An 11,463-nucleotide genomic window follows, 5' to 3' on the forward strand; every position below is an offset into this window, starting at 1 on the left:
CGAGAAGATGTGATAAACCTCAGTGAAATAAGGTGGAAATCCTCACCCTACTAACCCTAAGCCAACCCTACAACCCTAAGCCAACCCTAATTCCAATTCTCAATAGTTCCCTTAAAATATATCCTTGACCTCAGTGAAATAAGGTGGGAATCCTAACCCAAAACCCCAAACCCTAAAGCTAATGGTTCTCTTCCACCAGGTGCATATCTGGCTCCCATCATTCAGTATTGTGTTAATGAAGTGATCCAACACCTATGAGCAACTATGAGTTTTAACAACACATTGGAAACCACAGAGTCGCTCACCCAAGCAGTTTCCAGTTTCAGCTCTGGTGAATCGTAACAGCTGACGGGATTTCTTGACAGGAAGTTCCGGTTGTCCTTCTCCACGAACTGTCCGGACATGAGGGCGATTGGAGCATTCTCCCCATTTTGCCTTTGTGAGTCACACACTTGCCCAGCACACAAATGTGCGCAAAAGTGCAAATCCTCTTCAGTTGTATGACTGTGACTATCAACACTGGATATTGTACGTTGGTAGGACTTTACCGGTTCTTTCTTTGCCGTACCGTGTGTCTAGCCTCTCCACCTCCTTCAACCAATCGGTCGCCTGGTTTCTTTTTATGGAGGAGGAAACCAGAGTGGTGTTGGCTGCTCTGCTGCGGGCCCTCAGGAGATACGATTCCCAAGAGGTGAGACGGGACTCCACTCCACTCCACCACTGCACTGCACACGTCCAGTAGATTGCTATTTATCATTCATTTAAAGTAAGGTTGTTTTATTTATTTGTGTGTTTTTGTGTGTGTGTGTGTGTGTGTGTGTGTGTGTGTGTGTGTGCCTGTGGTGTGCGTGCGCGCACACACAATGATAGCTCTATCTATGGTCTATCTGTAATTTTGGGAAAAATCCCATATTTGACAGAGGGTATTGTCTGTTCACAGGATACTCAGCTACCACCCTAATACCCCTTGCAATATTTCAGACAGTACGCTCAACTCCTATGCTCTACTAAATCGACCTCTCTCTTAATAGGATACCAGCTAGATCTGTATACCTATTTTATTCTTCAGGAATGGTTTTTGGGGAAGCGGCTCCAAGACAGTGAGGCTTCCATCATCCATCACTACGCCTTCTCCGAAGACCCCAGTTCCTTCGGCTACCCCGACCCCGGGGCAGGCTGGGTGCTGAGTACTGCCCTGCTCCAGAGGTATGAGCAAGTGTGTGAACACACGCATGTTTGATAATAATAATAATAATAATAATAATAATAATAATAATAAATATAGCTGCAGGCACAAATGCATGGGGTGAAACGCAGCATCATTTCCTATCAAGCCAAATTACAATTTCCCAAGTTCCCATGGAACGCATCATCAGCTCCTGCTGTCTCTCATCTCCACCCGGCACAGATCCTTCATGAAGCAACCGAGTCACAGCAATGGAGTCTAGACCGCAGCGCACTGTTCCCTATGCCAAAGCCCCCCGGAGCCACGGCCTCCACCTATATAACAAATTACAAAGCCTTCGCTCCACCCCCCTCCCCATAGTGTATATATAATAGTATATAACAACGTACCAACAACCTTACTAAATACATATAATCATTTATAATTATAATTATATAATTATAATTATATAATTATAATAATAATTTATGCCCTATATACCCATACCAATAACCTGTCTAGTGCATAGAATTTTGTATATTCTGTATATTTGTATATATCTGACTATTTCTGCTTTTTATTTTTCAGCTCTTTGTGTACTGTATATTTGGCAAATTTTGCATTCCTTTTTTGTCCTATTTTATTTTATTATTATTTTCTTTTCTGTAACCTTTTTTAAATGCTAAGTCGTCTGTAGGAACGCACCAATAATCACCGTGACTAATTCCTCGTACATGGCGGAATAACATAATCCAGAGTTATAATCCAAACAGAATTATATACACCCATAATACATTTATTGTTTTCTTTTTTCCTCTCCTATTTGTTTTCAGACTTGCTGAACGGATCCAGCGCGAGCCTCTGAAGTCAGACTTTACTATTGACCTGAAACATGAGGTACTTTGAACCCGGTCTGTGTAGAATTACGAGAATTACTGTGTAGAGTCCTTCCACTATTTTTTTTTCCTTCACACGCTATGTCCTAAACTAACTTTATTCTCGTATTTATCTGTATATTTAAAGACAATTATGCTATCTTGATATTGATTCATTGACTCAAAGGAATTCAACTCTGAAAATTAAAAATGTATTAAGAAATCATGATTCTGTGATTTAACCGAAGGTGTTTTATAATTGATTTGATACATGATTGTGCAATTACACTGGTCATTTAGATATATAAATTATATAATATATAATAAAATGTATATTAATTTAAAGCTAGTTAGTATGTAGTAATAATTTATATTTATGATATATACAGTATATAATTTCCTATACAGTATATCATAACAATAATTTATCCTGTGCATAGTATCACAGTTTGTATATTCTGTATATTTTTATATATCTGACTATTTTCAATTTTTTAGTTTTTTGGCTGTTTGTATATATTTGACAATTTATAATTTTTTTATTTTTATTTCACTTTTATTCTATTTAATTGTATTATTATTTTATAATAATTATAAAAAAAATGTAATCTGTAGATGTTTTGTGCGTACGAAAATAGCTTTGGTTCTGACAGCAGCGGTGGTGACGTAATGTTGCGTTGTTGAGAATCTGCAATAGTTCATGCATGGACGATGAGGCCATGGTTTTGCCACCAAACTCTTTCTCAACTAATAAGCGTGATTCACCTTCATCGTTAAGGAAACAGTGGATGTGTCTGTGCCTGTCTGCCTCCTGGTTTCCAGATTGCACTGTACATTTGGGAGAACGGAGAGGGTCCGAGGCTGACGGAAGCTCCAGAGTTCTGTACGCAGCCGAAGGACGGCTGTGCCACAACTTTTACAAACTACCTGCCCGACTGTGTATGTACAGATCTTGTATTTACGTAACTCTATACAGCTATACTATATGGGAAAGTAGCGTTGAAGTTTTATGCCCTTTTGAGTGTAATTATAAAAATAATATAGACTCAAACATAGATTTCAAACAGTTCAAACAGTTCAGAATTCATTAGCCAATACAAAATTCAGACCTAGACTTTGCTCTCGTGATCGGAAGTGCTGTGTAATCCAGCCGTCCAGAGTTGAAAATTAAGAGGTAGCGCGGTAGCCGAAGATCACCCTAAACAGACCACGTCCTTTGAGAACCATCAATAGAGCAACCAAGAGCATGAGGCCAGTAAGCGACTTTAAAGGCTTATATCAATGAAATGGCAAATGGTGCCACATTGAAGTACAAGAAGTATATCAGACTTCTGAGGGGATGCAAGGGAGGCAGAGTTTTAAGAAATGACTTATACAGGAGTGCCACTCAACCTTTAGGCCTGTTAGGGTTAGGGTTAGGGTTAGTGTTAGGATTACCCCATACCCTACACAAAGAGCAAACACAAAGGGCTGTTTGTTGCGTTCTAGCGTAGCCAATGCGTTCACTTAATTTTTAAATGCTACGCGTACGTGTGGTGCAATTCCTCGTGTTTCCCGTAGTGGCACTAGATACAAATATATATTTTTTTATCTTTCGAATCTTAGAAATGACCTATTGGTTAAGACCCTGTCCAGGCGTATATGGATATTTTTGAAAACATAGTTTTTGTCTTTGGGTTTTGGCCTCCCGTGCGCATGGAAACGGCGTTTCAGGTCACTGCAAACAAAGCTTTTGGAAAAAACACCTTCCATGGTGGAGATCTTTTCAAAAACCAGGTTTTCCGTATATTCGTGTGGACAGGTCAAATGGAGCTTCTTGAAAACGCTGACGTCATGACCTCATATTTCGCATGATCGCGGTGTCTCCATTAAAAGTCTCCAACATTAGGAATCGCTCCCATACAGTGTTGTGTGTGAATACTATATGCTCAAGAAGACGCTCAATACGCACGCTCCTAATGTTATTCTGTGGTGTTTGACATCAAGTTCTATGAGATATTATCGCCCTCTTACTGCCGTGGAATACATATGGGAGCGTTTTAACTCGTCTTCGTGGACAGAGATTTCTTTTTTTTTTTTTTTTGAACAGAGGGGGAAAAATGCATTTTCAGAAAAATCTGTATATGTGTGGACATGGCCTAAGTCCCTCTCTGGTTTGATAAAGTGGCAGTGCCTGGGATGTGTGTTGTATATTTTCTGCGTTCTATATTTTTCCTATACGCAATGCCCGAGATTGGGTCAATGTTTATGTGTCTGTCTTTGTGGGCTAGATACTGTGCATACTATAATGCACTGTGTCAATAGTTAGTTAGTTAGGCCTTTGTATTCCTTTCGGAACATAGGCCATTGATGAATCGCCTCCACCCTCGTCTGTCTTGGGCCATCTTCTCCAGCTGTTGCCACGTCAGCCCCTCCTTCTTGAACTCTTGCTCTGTGCTTCTTCTCCAGGTGTTCTTGGGACGACCTCTCCCCCGTTTGCCCTGTGGGTTCCACGTCAGTGCCTGTTTGGTTATTGCTGTTTTGTCTCTTCTCAGTGTGTGACCAATCCAGATCCACTTTCTCCTTTTCATCTGTACTTCTACTGGTTCCTGGTTGGTGCGTTCCCACAGGTTGATGTTGTTAATTGTGTTTGGCCGGAAGATCCCAAGGATGCGTCTTAGGCAGTGGTTCATGAATGTCTGCAGCTTGCTTATGACACTAGTGGTGTTCTTCCATGTTTCGGATCCGTTACAGCAGTACGGATTTGTACGTTGGAGTTGAAGATTTTGAGCTTGGTCTTGAGAGAGATGTTTTTTTGCTTTCCATATCTTGATTAGGATGTTGAACGCTGCTCTAACTTTTCCAATTCTCGACTTTACGTGATCTCTACCGTCTGGGCAGGGAGCTGTCTGTTGAGCAGTTCCCTGAAGTGCTCCGTCCGTCTTTTCTGCTGTTCTTCCTTGGTGGTCAGAGTTGCCGCTGCTTGTTGCGGGTCTGGTGTTTGTCCGCCTAAACTTGCCTGCTAGTTTCTTTGTGGTCAGGTAGAGATCCTATAGGTTGTTCTTTGAGGCTGCAACCTCCGCTTGCTGTGCCAAGTCTTCAATGTAATTTATTTTGTCGCGTTTAGCACCTTTTTTCACCTCCTTGTTTGCAGCTTCATATTCTCTATGGGCTGCCACCTATTGTGCTCGTTTTTTGCAGTTGTTTTTTGTGTGTTTTTTTTTACCCTCCTCTCTTCTATACTTTTCAGTGTTTCTGTTGACAACCATGGCTTGTGGTTTGTTCTCCTCCTCCCCAACACTTCGGAACAGGTCTCCTTCCATATGTTTTTCAGGCATTTCCAACGCTCCTCCAGTGGTGTTTTGTCTTCTTCTTTCAGGGCTGGGAACCTGTTCTGTAGGGTGGTTTGGTACAGTTTAGTTGTTCCTATGCCCTGGAAGAGCTGGATGTTGAATTTGACTCTGTTGTCACAGGGGTTGTTGCAGCGTTTCAGCTTCAGTTGCATTTTAGCTGTCAGTAGGTGGTGGTCTGACCCGGCATCTGCTCCCCTCTTCACTCGAACATCCAGGAGAGAGCATCTGAACTTCCTGTTTATGCATATGTGGTTGATCTGGTTTTCAGCAGTGTGGTCAGGTGATACCCAAGTGGCTTTGTAGGTGGGTTTATGGAAAAAGAGTGTTCCTCCTATGACCAGGTTGTTGTCTGCACAGACATCAGCAAAGATCTCTCTGTTCTTGTTCATGATGCCAATTCCTTGCTTGCCCATTACCAGATGGTATCCACTGTTGTCCATTCCCACCTTTGCATTCATGTCTCCCATGAGCACAATGATGTCTCTTGCTGGTCTGCTCTGGAGTATCTGTTGCAGTTAATTGTAGAAGTTGTCCTTTGAATCCTCATCGACATTGTTGGTGGATGCATAGCATTGTATGACTTGAAGCTTGATTCTTTTCTGTGTGGTTTGGAATCGCGCAGTGATGATTCTGGAGTTGATTGGCTCCCAACTGGCGAGGGACCTCTGTGCTTCTTTGGAGAGCATAAATGCTACTCCCTCCGTGTGTGGTGCCTTATCATCCGGATGTACAGAGTATAATATGGACTCACCGGTTGCCAGTCTGACTTCTCCTGTCTGTATCCATCTGGTTTCACACAGACCGAGGGCAGAGAACTTGTACCTCCTCATCTCTTCTGCAATGACTGACTTTTCCTGCTTGGTACATGTCCTGATGTTCCAGGTTGCAATGTTAGTAGGTTGCCTAGAGGATAGAAGGTTCTGCTGCACCCTCTCCATATGGTTTTTAGTATGCGCCTTCATAGTCTCCTCGGCATGTGTGTCTGAAGAGTCTTCTTCTCCTAGGCTTCTGGGTTTTTTACTCATCATCAATGTTTCTGTAATCATTTATATCCACGTCACGGGGGATTGGCCCATGCGCTTCACCAGAGCCCTGTTGGTCAGCATTACCTGTTTCCACCTCTCACAACGAGGACATAGGGATGGGCTTTGAGAGGCAATGTGTCAATGTACTGTATTAAATTTTTGATGCTGACGGCAGTTCATCCCTCACGGTTCTCCAGGGAAATCCAGTGAAGAAGGAAGATATATTTGTGGCTGTGAAGACCTGCCAAAAGTTCCATTTCGACCGAGGTGTGTAAAAAAACAAAACAAAAAAAAAAAAAAGAATGCTCAAAATGGTTATTAAATAATAATAATTCTTTTTTTAAATAATAGGTTCAGTTGGAATAAGTAAAACGATATGTTTATGTGTGTTTGCTGTGATTTATTTGTTGTTGTTTATAGGCTTATTGCGGACATTTTGTTCATTATACTTTACATATCTACGAACTTGAACTTGAACTTACCTACCTATTTACTTATCTATCTATCTACTTACTTACTTACCTACTTACTTACCAACCTACCTACTTACTTACTTGCATACCTACGTACTTACTTACCTATTTATTTACCTACCTACTTATTTACCCACCAAACATACTTAGCTACTTACTTACTTACCTACCTACCTACTTATTTATCTACCTACTTATTAACCTACCTACACATACTTAGCTACTTACTTACTTACCTACCTACCTACCTACTTACTTACCTACTTATTTACCTACCTACCTACCTACCTACTTACTAAGCTACCTACCTACATACATACCTACTTACTTACTTACCTACCTACCTACTTACTAAGCTACCTACCTACATACATACCTACTTACTTACTTACCTACCTACCTACTTACTTACCTACCTACTTACTTGCTTACCAACTTACTTACCTCCCTCCCTACATACCTACTTACATACATACCTACTTACCTACCTACTTCCATACATACCTACTTACTTGTTTACCTACATACATACTTACCTACCTACTTAGTTGCCTACTTACTTACTTACCAACTTAATGATGTAATTTATCTACTTACTTACCTACCTACCCCTACTTACTTACATACCTACTTACCTATCTACCTACTTACTTTACTACCTACCTACAATACCTACCTAGATACGTATCCATTTACTTACTGACATACTTAGCTACCTACTTACCTACCTACAAGGAAAACAAAAGTTTGTCTTTTTTTTAAACAGCAAACAAAACACAAAATGAAATCTATTTGGCTTCACTGATGACAGACCATGGTATGAGCCTGTGTGCTAACGGACTCAAATTTCAATCATAACAGTATGTCCAGATGTTTAACCATACAATTAAATGCTGCTGTAAAATAAATCCATGGCCAGTTCCTTCCATCTTTGTATTTGTCACACACCGCCCCCCCGATATTCCTTTCTCCATTTCCCAGTGCCTGTGGTGAAGGCAACATGGGAGAAGGACGCCGCCTTTTTGGAATACTACAGTGACGTCACCGATTCCTCCGTACCCACAATCCACCTGGGAGTGCCCAACACAGAGAGAGGTAAGGTTGAGTTAAGTCTCAAGTTTTTGTGAATAAGTACATTCAGATAATCAGACCGGAAAATGTCTTGAGAAGATACTTTTAAATTAAAGAGGGGAACGTGGTACTCAGAAAACAGTTACGGAGCTTTGGCTGTTCATAGAAGTTGTTAATTGGAAGATAAAAGATTTACAGTGAAGTAGAAAGATTATATGTTGATGCTAGGGGTGCCACGATTCCCTAAATTAGATTTTTGATTTAAACATATGTATTTTTTTTCAGCACTGTGCCATTGTTGGACTATTGAGTCCTGATTTGTAAAGAAAAACACTTGTTTCTCAATAAGTAACAGTCTAATCACATAGAATAATTATGAATAATGTGAATTGTTTTTGTAGCGGAATAAATATAAACAAAATATTTCATCCAATTCCATGGATAAAATAAATGCTTGGGAGCTCGTAAGAGTCAGCTCTTTTCAGCGGGCCGGCAGTGATCATCCGGCTCACTGAAAAGAGATGTTTTTCCTTATTCTTCTCATCATATCACAGCGTCGTGTTCCGTTTCACATTATTATCTTGTCTTTGATATCACCATCCAAATCATATCCATAACATTAGCTACTCTTATGGAGTGCTTACCGGTGCGTAGCGGCACTTCTCACAAGCTGCCGGTTTCTGTTCTGCCCTCTCAAGGGGACAAATCAAGTGGAAATATTGTGAAATGTCATATTTTATTGAATCGGAGCGCTCTTTTTTTCCTTTTAATTATCAGAACCAACATGCTGCGAGCTGCTGCTGGAGCTGCAGCTCGGCATTGGGGCCACTATGGCTCAAAAAATGCAGATTTTAAATTTCCAGTCTGTCCCTGACAGTTATGATGGTGGATTGTTGTCAAGCGAGAATCGCATCTAATCTGTCAATCTGCTACATCTGTATTTCAAATCCTATTTTCAAAAAAAGCCTACCAAACCTTATGCTACCCTAACCTACCCTGCCCTACGCTACTCTTCAGATCAGCCCTGTGTCTCTCACTTTCTTTTGCTTTGACTGCTTTGAATATGTTTCCCCTGATGTTTTTAACGTTGTCTCCTCTGCAGGGCATTGCGGGAAGACATTTGCGATCTTGAGGCGATTCCTCAGTCCTGCGGTTCCAAGCACTGATTGGCTGCTCATTGTTGATGACGATACTCTAATCAGGTAACTGAACATGCCTGGCTTTTGCCTAAAGCACCTTTTTGGAAGTAGTGATGCATCAGAGCAAGCAGTTTTGTCTATAAACATGAAAACGAGTCATAAGTAAATGTAGAAAATGCCATGAACACATCCAACGGCATCATTTAGTTTCTCATATGCCGATGCATTTGTGTCAAGTCAAGTTTATTGATATTGATACGTTTATTAATCACAACCGACCTAAACCTTGTTTTTTCGGTCGACGCCTAACGATGGTCAACCTGAAAGAATAGTGATTGCCGTCAGAATCTTTTAAATTGATCCATTATTGAGAGAATGGCTTAAGCTGAAAAATATGATTTGGATAAAAACAAATATTAAACTGCAGTTTTCCTTTAACCTCCACCTGGGCAACCGTAAACTCTCAGGAAAAAACACTTGAGGAAGACATGGAACCAGAATGGAGAATGGGCCATGACAATGGGCCACCCTTCCATGATGAGCCGGTTGCAATGCGCATTAATATTTGCTACCGTATATAAGTCTCAAACCATTGGAAATGATTATGTTATGTATATTTGGTTTTATTCAGAGTGTAAGGTTAAATTCAAGTTAAATCTTAATTATTATTATTTCATGTGTTGAAATGGTGTATAACTTTCACAATGTTGATGAAAGTTCCTCTTTATTCAAAACATAGGGGCTCCTCTTCCGTTTCAATATTTCATATTTTATTTATAGACCGTCAGCCAATCACCCTGGTGTCTGTGCGTGTGTGTGTGTGTGTGCGTGTGTGTGTGTGTGTGTGTGTGTGTGTGTGTGTGTGTGTATACATTGATATCGTTGTTGTCGTGTTTTCTTCATTAATACTTTGTCCGTCGGCAGTTTGCCTAGGTTGCGCCAACTGCTGCGTTGCTACAACCCGGAAGAGGCTGTGAGCCTCGGGGAGCGATACGGCTTCGGCCTGAGACAGAGGGGTTACAGCTACACCACAGGGGGCGGAGGGTAAGCACATCACTGGGAAGAGGGGACATGGGGGAAACTTATTATACAACTATTAATATTCTATTACTATAATATTAATATTACTATTTCTATAACTATATATTATAACCTATATTACCAAATTATAACTATTAAGTGACCTCTGTCAAGAAAACCAACAGTAATATGATAAGTGCGTGCGTGCGTGCAGTATGGTTCTAAGCAGGGCAGCCGTGTCCAGGATCGTGTCCAGCGACTGTAGCTGCTACAGCGACGACGCCCCCGACGACATGGTCCTGGGAATGTGTCTGACTTCTCTGGGCGTTCCCATCACACACAGCCCACTCTTCCACCAGGTACACACACACACACACACATACACGCACACACACACACACACACACACACTAACCATTTGTACATTACCTGAATTTCCCCCCGGGGCTTAATAATGTTTTATTTATTATTATTATGTATTATAATGATAGCTCTATCTATCTTATCTATCTTATCTATCTTATCTATCTTATCTATCTATCTATCTATCTATCTATCTATCTATCTATCTATCTATCTATCTATCTATCTATCTATCTATCTATCTGTCTATCTGTCTATCTGTCTATCCATCCATCTATCTATCTATCTATCTATCTATCTGTCTGTCTCTCTGTCTGTCTGTCTGTCTGTCTGTCTGTATCTAAGCACACATAACACAAAGCATAACACTTTATTAATCCCTGGGGGTGGAATTCAGGAATATAAACACAAATACGGATCACATTTCTCTATTTCCTGTAGTTATTTTATCCCAAGTGACCAAGTTACACCGCTGTTTTTCAGCAAGAGGCAATAGTCCTACCAACCGCACATCACTGTCTTCTTTTGCAAAGCCATTGTGGCATCAGTAGGTGTGACAAAAACAAGACAAAGCCTTGTTGTTGTGGTTGTTGTTGTTCTAGGCACGTCCACAAGACTACCCCTCAGCTTGGCTCTCGCTGCAGCAATCCGTGTCCTTCCACAAACACTGGAACACCGACCCTGTGGCACTCTTCAAACACTGGCTGCAGGACACACACTCACGAGAGGAGCTCTGAGAGTTGTGGCTCGTGTGTGTTGGGATGGTGGGATGTGTTTAAGTCTCTGGTAAATACGCAAAGACTGAACTGTGGTAAACTCACGTGTGTATGTGTTGGGTTTTTGTTGGTGTGTGTGTGTGTGTGTGTGTGTGTGTGTGTGTGTGTGTGTGTGTGTGTGTGTGTGTGTGTGTGTGTGTGTGTGTGTTTTAAAAGGGACCTATTTTGAAAAACTCACTTTTTCAGTGCTCATGCGCATACCTTGGGGTCTCTTATGGGCCTAC

General features: G+C 41.0%; 1 protein-coding gene across 1 annotated transcript in view; it reads left to right on the forward strand.

The window, feature by feature from the left end:
- The window catches only part of b3glctb (beta 3-glucosyltransferase b), a gene marked incomplete at both ends in the record, with an annotated part of 14,088 nt that extends 2,888 nt beyond the window's left edge, over nucleotides 1-11,200 (forward strand). The window contains 11 exons of the mRNA XM_080013488.1: nucleotides 366-439; nucleotides 580-691; nucleotides 1,070-1,206; nucleotides 1,999-2,062; nucleotides 2,863-2,979; nucleotides 6,595-6,664; nucleotides 7,852-7,965; nucleotides 9,044-9,143; nucleotides 10,005-10,124; nucleotides 10,315-10,459; nucleotides 11,066-11,200. Of these exons, the coding sequence (XP_079869614.1) occupies nucleotides 366-439; nucleotides 580-691; nucleotides 1,070-1,206; nucleotides 1,999-2,062; nucleotides 2,863-2,979; nucleotides 6,595-6,664; nucleotides 7,852-7,965; nucleotides 9,044-9,143; nucleotides 10,005-10,124; nucleotides 10,315-10,459; nucleotides 11,066-11,200 (1,188 nt within the window). The remainder of the gene's footprint in view (nucleotides 1-365; nucleotides 440-579; nucleotides 692-1,069; nucleotides 1,207-1,998; nucleotides 2,063-2,862; nucleotides 2,980-6,594; nucleotides 6,665-7,851; nucleotides 7,966-9,043; nucleotides 9,144-10,004; nucleotides 10,125-10,314; nucleotides 10,460-11,065) is intronic.
- Nucleotides 11,201-11,463: the final 263 nt, after the last annotated feature.

Source organism: Zeus faber (genome assembly GCF_960531495.2).
Source record: "Zeus faber genome assembly, chromosome: 14".
Taxonomy (NCBI): Eukaryota; Metazoa; Chordata; class Actinopteri; order Zeiformes; family Zeidae; genus Zeus; species Zeus faber.